This window comes from Papaver somniferum, unplaced genomic scaffold, assembly GCF_003573695.1.
Source record: "Papaver somniferum cultivar HN1 unplaced genomic scaffold, ASM357369v1 unplaced-scaffold_81, whole genome shotgun sequence".
In the NCBI taxonomy this organism is placed as follows: domain Eukaryota; kingdom Viridiplantae; phylum Streptophyta; class Magnoliopsida; order Ranunculales; family Papaveraceae; genus Papaver; species Papaver somniferum.
This window is the reverse complement of record NW_020651082.1, coordinates 6,644,521-6,661,413: the sequence shown is the minus strand read 5'-3', so window position 1 is coordinate 6,661,413 and position 16,893 is coordinate 6,644,521. Positions and strand designations below refer to the sequence as shown.

At 37.6% G+C, this 16,893-nt stretch overlaps 1 protein-coding gene and 1 long non-coding RNA gene across 51 annotated transcripts in view; one reads left to right on the top strand and one right to left on the bottom strand.

Annotated features, from left to right (window-relative positions):
* The first annotated feature begins 908 nt into the window (after positions 1-908).
* Positions 909-2,291, top strand: LOC113345228. Its single transcript, XM_026589032.1, has 2 exons — positions 909-1,623; positions 1,921-2,291. The coding sequence occupies exons 1-2, from the start codon at positions 1,548-1,550 to the stop codon at positions 2,289-2,291; spliced, it is 447 nt and encodes a 148-aa protein (XP_026444817.1). The 5' UTR covers positions 909-1,547.
* A 391-nt stretch (positions 2,292-2,682) lies between these two features.
* LOC113345414 overlaps positions 2,683-16,893 on the bottom strand; it is a 23,385-nt gene continuing 9,174 nt past the window's right edge. For 9 of the 50 annotated variants that reach the window (XR_003358118.1, XR_003358115.1, XR_003358124.1 and 6 more), the window contains 13 exons: positions 15,562-15,642; positions 14,709-15,473; positions 12,011-14,565; positions 8,337-11,865; positions 7,075-8,222; positions 5,168-6,977; positions 4,875-5,073; positions 4,595-4,791; positions 4,285-4,491; positions 3,840-4,141; positions 3,554-3,744; positions 3,305-3,442; positions 2,683-3,204 (listed from right to left, as the gene is read on the bottom strand). This is a non-coding gene — a long non-coding RNA (uncharacterized LOC113345414). The remainder of the gene's footprint in view (positions 3,205-3,304; positions 3,443-3,553; positions 3,745-3,839; positions 4,142-4,284; positions 4,492-4,594; positions 4,792-4,874; positions 5,074-5,167; positions 6,978-7,074; positions 8,223-8,336; positions 11,866-12,010; positions 14,566-14,708; positions 15,474-15,561; positions 15,643-16,893) is intronic. The other 41 variants (XR_003358155.1, XR_003358152.1, XR_003358131.1 and 38 more) reach the window with 41 other exon arrangements.

Genomic DNA, 16,893 nt, shown 5'->3' with positions numbered 1-16,893 from the left:
TGTAATCTTACATTGAACTGCCAAATGATAACCAACTCTTTTTCGACGATATGAACAACCTCGCATATTTGTGTTGAAACGCATAGCGGATGCCTATGTACCCTATCTGTTGCCCGAAGGGATCAAGCACGACCGTAATTCGTCATTTATTAATATGAACTACTATTATTGGTAGCAATTATCTCTCATGTTACATAGATGAATTTTCTTCTCGATACTTCGCCTTCAACGGTTTTTTATTTTTTTTACGGAATACTCAACACCCAACAACATTCCGATCCCAGATCCGAGGTTATTATCGGGTCCAGTCCCGGATCCAACACTCCAAACCAAGGCCACTACTGCTTCTATAATTTAGGAACCTGGCGTTATATATCGAGTCTGGTTCCTGTTCCGGATCCACTAATTTAGGAACCTGGTTCGAGGCCGTTTGCAAACAGACTCGACTTTTATAATAAAGTCAGATTATGGATTGGGCCAGGAGTGAGCCAATACCTCTCTTTCTAAATACGAACTCTCTCTTGTTATCCTTCCATTGACGATCCTCTTTTGCATTAGATATGCCCTTGGAAGGTTGACTTCATCCATAAACATAAACTGGTGTCTCAGTCACTAACAAGGCTATTCCGGGTCTAGTGGTGCCTGACAACCGTACAGTCTGCGTTATGCTTTGGACGGCCCTGACCAGGAAAACTATTAGGCCCACCCGTAAATTGTATAATAGAGGTTTGAACTTAATTATCCAAATATTTGGGTGGTTTAGCATTTAGAGACCTTGAAATGCTCAACCATGCATTACTCACTAAGATGAGTGGTTTATCAAGAATTCTTAAGGCTAAGTACTTCAAAAAATAAGAATTATTATACTTATCAAGGTAAAAGTATAATACTTCTTGGACTTGGAAAGGAATTGAGCTGGGATTATCTATACTTCAACAAAATTACTGCATGGAAGTGAATAATGGCAAAGGCTCTGAGATCTGGGTTGATGTGTGGGTTACTGGACTGAATTCTAAAGTTGAGCCTCTTCATCCTTCTCATCTCAATTATGTTTATGTTAGTGAGCTAATTATTGAAGAATCCAACTCATGGAATACTTCACTTCTTGACACGTTATTTTCTCCGGAAACTGTAGAAAAAATCAAAAAGATGCAACTATCTATTCAAGAAGAAGATACAATTAGATGGACTCCTTCGAAAGATGGAAACTTCACTATCAAGAGTGCATAAAATAAACTCATGGAAACTAGGGTTCAACAACAAGCAGCCTTAAATACTGTACCTGCAACAATATGGAAAGAACTTTGGAAGATGAAACTGCCACATCATATCAAACTCTTTATCTGGAAATGTCTTAAAGGAATTGTTCCAACAAGGTTAAGACTGTCACAAGCAATGCAGGACATTGAAACCCACTGTGAGATATGCAAACAAGAAGAAGAATCTATGTATCATCTTCTTATTAGCTGTAACCATGCCAAGGCAGTCTGGAGATCTCTCAGCATCAACATTGATCAAATTATTGCTAACTGTCAGTCAATACAGCAATGGATCATATCATGGTTTCAAGATGTTCAAAATGTTGGTACTTTAGATCGACAAAGTTGGAGGGAACTATTAATGGTTAGTAGATGGATTATTTGGAAAGAGAGGTGTGATTGTGTTTTTCAGGAAAAAACTCTCAATCCTCTTCACACTTCCACCAGAAATCGATACCAATTACTAAGCCTCAGTAATACTGTGCAGGATAGAAGTGCAGACATTAATACTTCAGATTCTATCATTGCCTCTCATGATAAACAAACAGCTGATCATATGCATAATTGTCATTCTGATTGCACATATTCTTTTAAATTGTGTGTTGATGCATCTTTTGAACAAGATTCTAACGACGAAGCATTGTTTTACATAATATTGCAGGAGAGCGTACAGGGTTGAAAGGAACCTATGCAGCTGGAATAATAGACGCTGAAGCTGGAGAATGCATGGCAATTCTTGAAGGATTAAAATGGGCTAAAGAAATGGAGTTGGACAACACCCATCTGGTTGCTGATGCTGAAGTTGTGGTTAATTCAATTAATAATAGTTCATCATCTTTAAGATGGGAAAACAGAAAACTTTTGAGAGACATCAAATCTTTATTAAGTTCTTTTTCAGTCGTTAAGATCAGTTGTGTAAGAAGAGAAAATAATCAGTTAGCTGATTCTATCTCTAAAAAAGTCAGGAAAGATAGATTAGTGTTGGAAGAGTTTAGTCTTGACATCTTATGTATTGAAACTCTGCGATCCTGAAATTCTCTAAGCAATAAAATTTCTTGTTATATAAAAAAAAGATTCCTATCGTCCCGAGTCCCATGGTTTAAAGGTGCAGTGTTATACCTTCTGTGGTGGAATAATTGAGAGACCGAGAGGTTGGTAAAATTGCAAAACAGTTTTGTGATAACCCGCTTTGATTTGGTACCATATATATCGGCTAAACAGAGATAAGTAGGGTACTATTTTAGTGAGAACTATCTACTTGTCGGATCCACTTTCCTAAAGTTTAACATCGCTGGTTTGTTGCATTTATTCATTTACAAGTTTTTTCATTTTTGTCCATAATGAAACGATAAGGATTAAATTGGCAAGTGAGAGAAGTTCCATACACTACGAGGGGAAAATACGAATATTTAAGAATTACTGCTCAAAAAAATATAACATAACACTTCGGAGTGCAATAGTTTAACATTTCACCAAGGTTATAGAGATATCAATAATTCTACGGAAGCAAATCAATTCACACCAGAATCATTTGACTGGCTACCTTCTAATAATAACCCATTTTACTCTGGTTTGAACCAAGTTGTGCATCCAGAGTTAAATGAACAATGATATGAAGTTAACTCTGTTTCCATAACCTCTGCTCACTTCGAAAGACAGCCACCATCAAACCGTCATCGGTTTTCGTCAGAATTGAAAGAACATGAGATTGCAAACAAAATTGTATTCCAATCACTTATCATTCAATTGTTTTTACCAAACAAATTACTACTTGCAAACCGTTTATACATCCATCTGGATGTTCATGGATTCTTGTTTGATATTTTACACTGTTCAGGTAAATTGATTTCGTGGACAACATTACTTGATAACAATAAATACCATCTCTAAATATACTTCAGTGACCATGGCCAACTGCTTCTGGAACCACTGGAACAGATTTTGCCTGAAAACCAAACAAGAAATTAGTGAAACTATTACTCAATACCGAGTGTTCTGGTCTAAATGTTGGCTAGCAAAATAAAATGAACGATAGAACCACTCACAAGATCCCAGAACTTCAGAATATAAAACATCTCTAAGTATCGCCGGTCTCACACCTTTCAAGTTTTGAGACATTCTTCCAAAAACCATGAACACCCGCTAGTGTCATTAGTCTTTCTGAATAGATCTTCCAAGTATTCCTACAAAGTCAAATTTGAGGAAATATCAAGGTGATGCAAATCACAGCATTCTCTTTTGCTCGACCAAGATTTAAGTTTTTGTTGAGTCAATCAGGTCTAGGATGACGTTACCTGTAATAAAATCCACTGAAGCCCCGCAGAGGAGATCTAATCCCAGTGGCTAGGTTCCTTCTTGCAGCACTCAAAAAAATCTGCCATGAGTTCACCCTCCTGATTAGAGTGATATGGACCAGCAGCAAATGTTGGAAGACCACAAGTATCACCTCCACAACTGTAAGGCCACATGCTTCTTAGAGAGCAGGCTACATCGATAAAACAGAGTTTAGTTAATAGAATATTTCAGAAGTGATAGTAGTGACAACCAGGTGTTTAGGAAGGATGTCAGAGGGCTACATACTTGCACAAATGCTCCTCATGCATCAGCAATGTAGCGGTGCTGTTCATCTGTGCTGACATCCATCTAAATTGGCCATTCAAGTTGTACTGCTTCATTAGGTCATGCATCTTCTCAATCTCAGCAATTTCTTCCCTGTCGTTGGATTTGTTGACATCATTGTAACCAGCAACCACAACAAGGTTTACAGCATCTGAGTCTAGTATTTTTAACATACCACTCCACCAGTCCTGTTATGTTTTTTACTCGATCAAGCCTCACCTTGGAAAAGATTAATGGGTTTGGACCGGTCGCTCAAAGTACCTCTGGTAACATAAATTAGAAATTAGAATAATTAGCTGAACTATATTATCGATGCAGTCCCTGTACAACAATTAAAAATAAGCCGCATTTCGCTCTGGAAGTCGCAGAATTAATAAACTTGAAACGCAGTTAAAAAAGAACTTACATGTGTTTGGTCGATCTGGTCTGGATCATATAACAACTTTTCAATTGAACCATGTAAAGATAAGTCTTTTGTCCTTTTCAAAGTATGGGAAGTGATGGGTGAAGCAATACTAATCTTGAGGTCAAAAACATCAATGCCATGAACCACTCTGCATAATCCCAGAAGAGTGAACGTTGTGTGGCTCTCACACTGTCCAACCGTATTTTGCTGTTGAAGTTATCACACACAAAACCACATAAGAATATGAAGAATTTTGATACACAATAATATGCACAATTAAAAAGTTAGGAAGCAACTAAAAACTACGAACATTATACGCCAAAAAATGTTCCGAGGGATATCTTCCATCGATCTCTTAATATGTATTGGTGATTATGAAATCTGCATTGCTCATAGCAATCGAATCAGCAGTGAACTGGCTGGAACGTGGTATTTATCCTCAAATATACTCCAGTATATATCATAGACAGGGTATTGTACTTCTGCAAAGGCGCGTGCAGTGTCCCACTTCAAAAGAAAAACTTGAGGAATTAAGATAAATGACACTCTCCAATGATGGATTATTAAGGACTTGTAAAATAATGTCAAACCTATGTAAGTCCCAATTTATAAGATAACGATTGCCACGCAACAAGATTTCCATCACTGAGTTTCAAATGATGGAATCTGGAACTCCCAGCGACTCCACAGCTACTTATAGAAGTTCAGTTGACATTTCACATCCCACCAAGGAAACCAATCCATCCAACTAAAAAAGAGAACAAGCTCCATTTCCGATCCTCTGGTCTCCTGAAATCCAGAGCACAACGTAATACATCTGACATATATTCAAATTTAGAAAAATGAAAAACACACAGCTGCGTTGTATATCGAAGAAACCAACCAAAGAAGATAACTAAGATGCAAAACCACCCATGGAGCTTCGGCCACAACTAAGACAAGCTCTGCAGCCAATAAAACCACAGTATCTGGAAGCAAGCATCCTGACTGCAAACAGACCATAGGAAGTGAGGAACAATATCACTTCTTAGTCAAAGGTGAAAACATAAGAAGAGTCGTTCCACAGCTGCAACCAAAAATTCTTTTCGGAAGCGAATAAATTAAAATCTGATATCAACTCCTAAAACCAAAGTCAAAAGTTCAGTCGACAAATCAAATGCTAGTAAGGAAACCAATCATCCAACTACGACAGAGAACAAGCTCCATTTCCCAATTTTGCTACCAAATATGCCGAGCTGTACTGGCTGATTTGGCAAAGATATTGGTCATATTACTACAATGGAGATAATAACTTATGTTGCGCATTCCCACGATCGAAATAGTTAATGACTTGTTGGAGATCCTTGATGCAATAAGAGACTCGACTCTGAACAACATAAACAAGATACAAAACCACCCATCGAGTTTCTGCCACAACGAAGACAAGCACCGCAGCACAAGTTCCTAGACCAAATAAATTACAGTAGCTGGAAGCAAGCACCCAGATAGCAAATAAATTATAGGAACAATCACTTGTTGGTCGAGTAAGAAACATAAGAAGAGACAAAACACAGATTGCAACCAAAAATTCTTTCTAAAGCGAAGAGATTAAAATCTGATATAAACCCCTAAAACCGAAGTTAAAAGCTCAGTCAACGTTTCACATCCATGTTAGGAAACCAATCCATCCAACTATGACAGAGAATAAGCTCCCTCTCCAAATCCTCTGGCTCTCCTGAAATCCGAAGCTAACATAATACATCAGATTTAATTCAAATTCAGATAAATGAAAAACATACCTGTGTTGTATATCGAAGAAAATAGCCTCGACCATATAAATCACAGTAGCAGGAAGCAAGCATCCTGACAGCAAATAAATTATTGGAACAATCACTTGTTGGTCAAGTAGGAAACATAAGAGTCAAGTTGGAAACATAAGATTGCAACCAAAAATTCTTTTCGAAACAAAGAAACTAAAATCTGACATGAACCCCAGTACAGTCGACGTTTCACATCCCAGTAAGGAAACCAATCCATCCAACTATTACAGAGAATAAGCTTCCTTTCCAAATCTTCTTGCTCCGCTGAAATCCAAAGCACAATGCAATATACATCAGATTTATATTCAAATTTAGATAAATGAGAAACACACCTGTGTTGTATATCAAAAAAATAGCCGAAGATAAATAAGATACAAAACCACCAATCGGGCGTTTGCGACAAGTAAGACAAGCTCCGCAGCCAATAAATTCAAATACATTCCTCGACCAAATAAATCAGTGGAAGCAAGCACCCTGACAGAAAATAAATAAATAAATAGGAACAATCACTTGCTAGGAATAATTAAAATCTGATACAAACCCCTAAAACCAATGTTACAAGTTGAGTCAACATTTCACATCCAAGTTAGGAAACCAATCTATCCAACTATGACAGAGAATAAGCTTCCTTCCCAAATTCTCTGGCTCCCCTGAAATCCAAACCATTCTCTGGCTCCCCTGAAATCCAAAGCACAACGTAATACATCAGATTTAATTCAAATTTAGATAAATGAAAAACACACCTGTGTTGTATATCGAAAAAAATAGCCGAAGAAAATAAAAAAGATTCAAACCACCCATCAAGTTTCAGCCACAACTAAGACAAGCTCAGCAGCCAATCAAATCAGATACATTCCTCGACGAAATAAACCACCACAGCTGGAAGCAAACACCCTGACAGCAAATAAATCATAGGAACATTAGAAGAGTCGATACGCAGTTGCAACCAAAAATTCGTTTTGAAGCAAAAAAATTAAAATCTGATATAGACCTCTAAAAGCGAAGTTAAAAAGTTCAGTCGCAAGTTTCACATATAAACCCCTACAAACAAAGTTACACCCCAGAAAGGAAACCAATCCATCCAACTATCATAGAGAACAAGCTCCTTCCCCAAATCCTCAAGCTCTCCTTAAATACAGAGCACAATTGTGTTTTGTGTTGTATATCAAAGAAAATAGCCAAAGAAGACAAACAAGACAAGCTTCTGCCATAACTAAGACAAGCTTCGCAGCCAATCAAATCACATACGCAGTAACTGGAAGCAAGAACCCTGACAGCAAATAAATCATAGGAACAAATAACAATCACTTGTTGGTCAAGTAGGAAACATAAGAAGAAACAAAAGACAAATTGCAACCAAACATTCTTTTCGAAACAAAGAAACTAAAATCTGACATGAACCCTTAAAAGCAAAGTTAAAAGTTCAGTAGACGCTTCCCACCCCCGTAAGGGAACCAATCCATCCAACTATTACAGAGGTTGGCTCTCCTGAAATCCAAAGCACAATGCAATACATCAGATTTATATTCAAAGCAAACCTGTGTTATGTATCGAAGAAAATAGCTGAAGAACATAAATAAGATACAAAACCACCCCTCGGGCTTCTGCCACAACTGAGACAAGCTCCGCAGCCAATAAATTCAGATACGATCCACGACCAAATAAATCCAATAGCTGGAAGGAAGCACCCTGACAGCAGATAAATTATAAGAACAGTCACTTGCTAGTCAAGGAGGAAACAAAAGCAGAGACAAAAAAAAACAGATCGCAATTCTTGCTGAAGCGGAGAAATTAAAATCTGACATAAACCCCTAAAAGCGAAGTTAAAAGCTCTATCGACATTTCACATCCCAGAAAGGAACCAATCTATTCAACTATGACCAGAGAATAAGCTCCCTTCCAAATCCTCTAGGCTTTCCTGAAATCCAGAGCACAATGTATACATCAAATTTATATTCAAATTTATATAAATGAGAAACATAAGAAGAAACAAAAGACAGATTGCTACCAAAAGTTCTTTTCGAAACAAAGAAACTAAAATCTAATATGAACCCTGAAAAGCAGAGTTAAAAGTTCAGTTGATGTTTCACATCCCAGTAAGGGAACTAATCCATCCAACTATTACAGAGGTTGGCTCTCCTGAGATCCAAAGAACCAATGCAATACATCAGATTTATATTCAAATTTAAATATCCAAAGCACAATGCAATACATCAGATTTATATTCAAATTTAAATAAATAAATAAAAACACCTGTGTTGTATATTGAAGAAAATAGCCGAAGAAGATAAAAAAGACAAGCTCCGCAGCCTATAAATTCATGTGTTCCACGACCAAATAAATCACAGTAGCTGGAAGCAAGCACCCAGACACCAAATAAATTTAGGAACAGTCACTTTCTAGTCAAGGAGAAAACATAAGAACAGACAAAAGACAGATCACAACCAAAAATTCTTTCTGAAGCAAAAAAATTAAAAGCTGATATAAACCCCTAAAAGCGAAGTTAAAAGTTCAGTCTGATGTTTTTCATCCTACTAAGGAACCAATCTATCCGACTGTGACACAAAATAAGCTCCCTTTCCAAATCCTCTTGGCTCTCCTGAAATCCAGAGCACAATGTAATACATCAGATTCATATTCAAATTTAGATAAATGAAAAACACACCTGTGTTGTATATCGAAAAAATCGCCGAAGAAGATAAATAAGATACAAAACCACCGATTGAGCTTCTGCCACAACTAAATAAATCACAGTAGCTGGAAACAAGTACCTGACAGCAAACAAATTACAGGACAATCACTTGTTGGACATGGGGAAACATAAGAAGAGACAAAAGACAGATTGCAACCAAAAATTCTTTCTCAAGCAAAGAAACTATAACTAAAACCCGACATAAACTCCTAAAAGCAAAGTCGCCGTTGCACATCACAGTAAGAAAACCAATCCCTCCATGACAAACAACAAGCTCCCTTTCCAAATGCACTGGCTCCCCTGTTATCAAAGCACGATGTTATACATCAGAGACACTAAAATTTAGCAGTTTCTTTCTTAAAAATTGATTGCGAAGTGATTGCCACATAGAAGATCACAGAACTTCACAACTTATATGTCAAAGAACATGAAACCCCCATATCCGCAGAAAAGCTGGATGTAGTGACCAAATGGACCTGTGAGGAGGAGGCAAACCAACAACTAAATTTGCAACACGAGAACAATATTGACGAGGACAACAAGAACATAAGCTTAATGAGCATATGTTACAAAAGAAACTGGAGAAACTCGATAAGTAAACTTTCTCATTGGCATATAAGTTAGGAAGCATATGTTTCACTCTGCATATTCCAAAACCTAAGTGAGAAAATTCAAAAGAAGGTTTGTTTAAAAAAATAAAAGACAAAAAAGAAGACCTGAGACAAAGCCATTGCAAGAGATGGGCCACTGCTGCCTTCACACGAAGATAAGAAGATTGTCACGTATTTACAACGTTAAAAGTAGACCACACGATCAAGCCTGAAAATTCTAACATGTTTTGAATAATCTGCCCAGTAAACCAAATCAGATAGACCCCGGCTGTTTTACTAACACCAGCTAAGCCTTAATAAAAACAAATAATTCCTCCAAGAAACAGGGCAGAGAATATGAAGTTATAGCACTACTTTCATAGCGTTGTTGATGTCTAGTTTCCTAGTTTGAGATACCCTCTGCACATTGAGTAAAACAAAAATACCAAATGTACTAATTGAAATCAGAAGGCACCATGCATGTTGAGTTTCACATATCTTCAGCACATTGAGTAAAACAGAAATGCCAAAATGTATCCATTGAAACTGAATCTCAGTCCCGTGTTGAATACTGAAGATCCAAGGCAGATGAACCAAAGGTGATGCTTATACAATCCAGTAAACTTAAGTCTGGAACCTTAAACAATGGTGGACTTCATAAAACATCTATTCAAAGTTCAAATAACGACCAACATAAATTACAATAATAGCTACAGATAGGAAACCATACCACACTAGAATAGCATGCCTCCCTCGGATAGTGTCACTTCACTACCATAGATAGCTTAAACCTAGCATAATAAGGCCAAATGGGGTCAACCTCGACTAAGCTCAAAACAAACGAGTTCAAACAGAAAGGGATAATGAGTCGGTAACCGTGAAGGTGCAGCAAGTCGTAGGGTAGTTTCACAATGCTTAAGCAAGCATGTTCGCTTTATATAATAACTTAACAGTCACAAACCTCGAGATACTAACGTGAGAACACCCTTTTCAAGGGAAATGATAAACCTGCACTCACACGAGCACAGATAAGCCAAATGACCAAAGATACGACAAACGTAAGTAAAAGGTCAAATACCAACAGAACAGAAGCTTAAGATCTGTACATGATAACATAAGCAATCAACATCTTTCCTGCAACATAATAAAATCCATACACAACATAAGCAAGAAACCGATGATTAAGCAAAACCAAAAGAAAATCCATATACCTACACGCAAAATTGAAAAGCGGCTCTTCCCATTAAAATTCCAGGCTTAACATAAAAGCTCAGCCACAAACTACAAAAACACAAGGGAATCGGAATTTCGAGTAAATTTCCCTGTTCAACCATATTCGATACATAAATCTACCGAACAACTAAATAAACCAACCCCCAGATATGATGAAGTTGATCAAATTAACAAGTTCAACATAATAGAGTGAAATGAGAAACTTATTCTTCAAACAAGTTCAATAACCAAAGAACTACTCAACACATCCAGGTAATCTACCATATCGCCTAACAATATCTTTCGCCGCTCAATTGTGTCTACACAAACAATAATTTCAGCTTCAGCCAGAACAACTTCAGCTCCTTAAAATAATTTCTTCTTCATATATGCACAACAATGAAGATGGTAAAGAAACACAAAAAAATTAACAAGAGCGGTAGAACCCTAAAAACCTGAAATCATCACCTCCCATGATGGCTGGATCATCACATTACCATCTTGTCAACAACCCTACTAAATAGACAAAATCGAATAACCCAACTGAACCATATAAAGCTTCAATTTTTCATATAATTCAGATCTTCCTACTACTTACACTACACCATATGAAATAGCTACTCCAAAAATAAAGTAGAGCAGTAAGTATCTTCAGTGAACTCTGATTCAGAAGGCTAAGAAAAGCCTCACATAAATCCTTCCATCCTTTGACATTGAGAGATCTTCCTTCCGATCTACTAATTAAGAACAGGGCATTTTCATCCTCAAAGTTCGCACCTAGTATACAACAGACGTACAAGGCAATGAAACATAAAAAGATAACGATCTTCGCCTTAAGTAACCAAAACTATAAACAACTACAGAAAAATAAGCCAAAACTCAATAAAACCTTTATCCACACACGGTAACATAAGAAATCAGCATCTGTCCTGCAAAAGAATAATCCATAAACAACAACATAAGCAAGAAATGACACAAAAAAATAATCCCATCATTGAACTACCAGCTTAACATGAAAGCTCACATTACAAAATTACAGGAACTCAATGGAAGTTCATAAATATTTCCCCAATTGCTGTCAATAGACAAACCTAGACAAGACATCAACTAATTAAACTACAGAAGACGTCATAAAGTTGATGAAATTAGCATGTATTACATCAACTTAAAAGAGCAAAATAAGGAACTTATTCTCCAATGCAGCTCTCGTAGTCGCCAAAGCCCTTCACTTTTAATTCAACTTCAAATTACTTAAATCTTCTCCAAGATAAATTTTCACCGTTAACATCTGCAGCTAAACAATAGCATATGTACAGCAACCGAACATAAAAAGATAACAATCTATGCCCAAAAACCTGAATCCAGCACCACATCTATCTTATCCTTTGAACCTAAAATAAAAGAAAACCTCAACATAGGAGACAAGGACATACCTCCAAGTAGCAGGCAGAGAGAGTGAACTAGAGGTATGGAAAGTACATGCATCAGACTCAAATAATGGGACAAGTCATGATACCATACTTGAGAAACTACCGCAATAGACTGAATCAAGCACCCTGACTGCAAATCACAGGAACAATCACTTCTTAGTCAGGTGGGGAACATAAGAAGAGTCAAAAGACAGAACGCAACCAAAAATTCTTTCCCGCGCAAAGAAACTAAAATCTTATATAAACATCTAAAAGCAAAGATAAAAAAGTACAGTCATGTTTCACATCCCTGTAAGGAAACCAATCTATCCAACTATTGACAAAGAACAAGCCCCTTACAAAACCAATGGCTCTCCTGACAACCAAAGCACAACATCAGACATGTAAATGAAAACCACAGAGCTGTATTGTATCAAAGAAAATAGTTGAAGAATATATCTAAGATACAAAACCACCCATTGAGCTTCTGCCACAACTAAAACAAGCTCAGCAGCCAATCAGGTCAGATACATTCCTCGACAAATCAATGAATTCCAATGAAGCTTGAACAAGAGAAAACCACAATTTAAGAAAAAAGACGTTCCACCAAGTAGCGGGCAGAGAGAGTAAAGCAATAAAAGATGACACAAAACCATGCTCGTGCACTTCAGGAATAGTTTGTCTGTCCAACTTTACTTCAGATTGAACCGCACTTTTAGACGCCGCAATACATGGAGCAAGCACCCTGAAAGCAAATAAATAACAGGATCAGTCACTTTTTACTCAAGGGGGGAAACATGAGAAGAGATGAAAGACAGATTGCATCCGAAAGTTAGTTTTCAAGCAAAGAAACTAAAATCTGACATAACCCCCTGAGAGCAAAGGTAGAAGTACAGTCGACGTTTCACATCGCAGTAAAGAAACCGATCCATCCAACTATGACAAAGAACAAGCTCCCTTTCAAAATCATCAGGCTCTCCTGAAACCCAAAGCACAGCATCGAACAGGCATTTCAATTTAAATAACTGAAAACGACAACTGTATTATCAAAGAAAATAATTGGAGAATATATCTAAGATACAAAACCACCCATTGAGCTTCTGCCACAACTAAAACAAGCTCAGCAGCCAATCAGGTCAGATACATTCCTCGACAAATCAATGAATTCCAATGAAGCTTGAACAAGAGAAAACCACAATTTAAGAAAAAAGACGTTCCACCAAGTAGCTGGCAGAGAGAGTAAAGCAATAAAAGATGACACAAAACCATGCTCGTGCACTTCAGGAATAGTTTGTCTGTCCAACTTTACTTCAGATTGAACCGCACTTTTAGACGCCGCAATACATGGAGCAAGCACCCTGAAAGCAAATAAATAACAGGATCAGTCACTTTTTACTCAAGGGGGGGAAACATGAGAAGAGATGAAAGACAGATTGCATCCGAAAGTTAGTTTTCAAGCAAAGAAACTAAAATCTGACATAACCCCCTGAGAGCAAAGGTAGAAGTACAGTCGACGTTTCACATCGCAGTAAAGAAACCGATCCATCCAACTATGACAAAGAACAAGCTCCCTTTCAAAATCATCAGGCTCTCCTGAAACCCAAAGCACAGCATCGAACAGGCATTTCAATTTAAATAACTGAAAACGACAACTGTATTATCAAAGAAAATAATTGGAGAATATATCTAAGATACAAAACCACCCATTGAGCTTCTGCCACAACTAAAACAAGCTCAGCAGCCAATAAGATCAGATACATTCCTCGACGAATCAATGAACTCCAATGAAGCTTGAACAAGAAAAATCCACAATATAAGAAAAAAGACGTTCCACCAAGTAGCGGGCAGAGAGAGTAAAGTAATAAAATACAACACAAAACCATGCTCGTGCACTTCAGGAATAGTTTGTCCAACTTTATTTAAGACTGAACCCCACTTTTAGACGCCGCAACAGATGGAAGCAAGCACCCTGAAAGCAAATAAATCACAGGATCAACCACTTCTTACTCAAGGGGGAAACCTGAGAAGAGATAAAAAGACAGATTGCATCCAAAAGTTATTTTTCAAGCAAAGAAACAAAATTCTGATAATAATCCCCTGAAAGCAAAAGTAGAAGTACAGTCGACGTTTCACATCGCAGTAAAGAAACCGATCCATCCAACTATGACAAAGAACAAGCTCCCTTTCAAAATCATCAGGCTCTCCTGAAACCCAAAGCACAACATCGAACATGCATTTCAATTTAAATAACTGAAAACCACAAAGCCGTGGTGTATATCGAAAAAAATAATTGAAGTTAAATAAGATACAAAACCACCCATTGGGCCTCTGCCACTGCTAAGCCAAGACAAGCTCACCATGCCAATCAATTCAGACACATTCCTTGACCTATAATTGAATGCCAACAAACCTAAAATAAAAGAAAACCTCAACATAGGAGAAAAAAACGTTCCTCCAAGTAGCAGGCAGAGAGAGTGAACTAGAGGTATGGAAAGTGCATACATCAGACTCAAATATGGGGACAAGTAACGGTACCATGCACGAAAAATTACCGCAGTAGATGGAAGCAAGCACCCTGACTGCAAATCATGGGAACAATCACCTTATTAGTCAGGTGGATAAGAAGAGTCAAAAGACAGATTACAACCAAAAATTCTTTCCTGAGCAAAGAAACTAAAATCTTATATGAAATGAACATCTAAAAGCAAAGATAAAAAAGTACAGTCATGTTTCACATCCCGGTAAGGAAACCAATCTATCCAACTATTGACAAAGAACAAGCCCCCTTACGAAATCCACTGGATCTCCTGAAATCCAAAGCACAGCATCAGACATGTAAATGAAAACCACAGAGCTGTATTGTATCAAAGAAAATATTGAAGAATATATCTAAGATACAAAACCACCCATTGAGCTTCTGCCACAACTACAACAAGCTGAGCAGCCAATCAGATCAGATACATTCCTCGACGAATCAATGAATTCCAGTGAAGCTTGAACAAGAGAAAACCATAATATAAGAATAACGACGTTCCACCAAGTAGCGGGTAGAGAGAGTCAAGTTAATAAATCACAGGATCAATCACTTCTTACTCGGGGAGGGAAACATGAGAAGAGATAAAAAGACAGATTGCATCGTTAATTTTCAAGCAAAGAAACTAAATTCTGATATAATCCCCTGAAAGTTAAGGTAGAAGTACAGTTGAGGTTTCACATCGCAGTAAAGAAACCCATCCATCCAACTCTGACAAAGAACAAGCTCCCTTTCAAAATCCTCGGGCTCTCTGAAACCCAAAGCACAACATCGAACATGCATTTCAATTTAAATAACTGAAAACCACAAAGCCATGGTGTATATCGTAGAAAATAAATGAAGAAGTTAAATAAGATATTAAACCACTCCTAGGGCCTCTGCCACAGCTAGGACAAGCTCAGCATGCCAATCAATTCGACACATTCCTTGACCAATGACTGAATGCCAACAAACCTAAAATAAAAGAAAACCTCAACATAGAAGAAAAAAACGTTCCTCCAAGTAGCAGGCAAAGAGAGAGAACTAGAGGTATGGAAAGTACATGCATCAGACTCAAATATGGGGACAAGTCACGATACCATGCACGAAAAATTACCGCAGTAGACGGAAGCAAGCACCCTGACTGCAAATCACGGGAACAATCACCTTATTAGTCAGGTGGATAAGAAGAGTCAAAAGACAGATTGCAACCAAAAATTCCTTCCCGAGCAAAGAAACTAAAATCTTATATGAACATCTAAGAGCAAAGATAAAAAAGTACAGTCATGTTTCACATCCCAGTAAGGAAACCAATCTATCCAACTATTGACAAAGAACAAGCCCCCTTACGAAATCCACTGGCTCTCCTGAAATCCAAAGCACAGCATCAGACATGTAAATGAAAACCACAGCGCTGTATTGTATCAAAGAAAATAGTTGAAGAATATATCTAAGATACAAAACCACCCATTGAGCTTCTGCCACAACTACAACAAGTTCAGCAGCCAATCAGATCAGATACATTCCTCGACGAATTAATGAATTCCAGTGAAGCTTGAACAAGAGAAAACCACAATATAAGAAAAACGACGTTCCACCAAGTAGCGGGCAGAGAGAGTCAAGTAAATAAATCACAGGATCAATCACTTCTTACTCGGGGAGGGAAACATGAGAAGAGATAAAAAGACAGATTGCATCCAAAAGTTAATTTTCAAGCAAAGAAACTAAATTCTGATATAATCCCCTGAAAGTTAAGGTAGAAGTACAGTTGAGGTTTCACATCGCAGTAAAGAAACCCATCCATCCAACTATGACAAAGAACAAGCTCCCTTTCAAAATCCTCGGGCTCTCTGAAACCCAAAGCACAACATCGAACATGCATTTCAATTTAAATAACTGAAAACCACAAAGCCGTGGTGTAAATCGAAAAAAATAATTGAAGAAATTAAACAAGACACAAAACCACCCGTTGGGCCTCTGCCACAGCTAAGCCAAGACAAGCTCAGCATGCCAATCAATTCAGACACATTCCTTGACCAATAACTGAATGCCAACAAACCTAAAATAAAAGAAAACCTCAACATAGGAGAAAAAAACGTTCCTCCATGTAGCCGGCAGAGAGTGTGAACTAGAGGTATGGAAAGTACATGCATCAGACTCCATATAAGAAAACCACATTGAATCAATGAATTCCAATGAAGCTTGAACAAGAGAAAACCACAATATAAAAAAAAAGACGTTCCACCAAGTAGCGGGCAGAGAGAGTAAAGCAATAAAAGACGCCACCCATGCTCGTGCACTTCAGGAATAGACGCCACAATAGATGCAAGCAAGCACCCTGAAAGCAAATAAATCACAGGATCAATCACTTCTTATTCAAGGGGGTAAACATGAG

What these genes read in the sequence shown, in the direction of transcription:
- LOC113345228 (XM_026589032.1), top strand. Translation starts at nt 1,548, where the DNA reads ATGGATCATATCATGGTTTCAAGATGTTCAAAATGTTGGTACTTTAGA. An exon ending in GTTGGAGGGAACTATTAATG is followed by an intron (nt 1,624 to 1,920) that starts GTTAGTAGATGG and finishes ATAATATTGCAG; the next exon opens with GAGAGCGTACAGGGTTGAAA.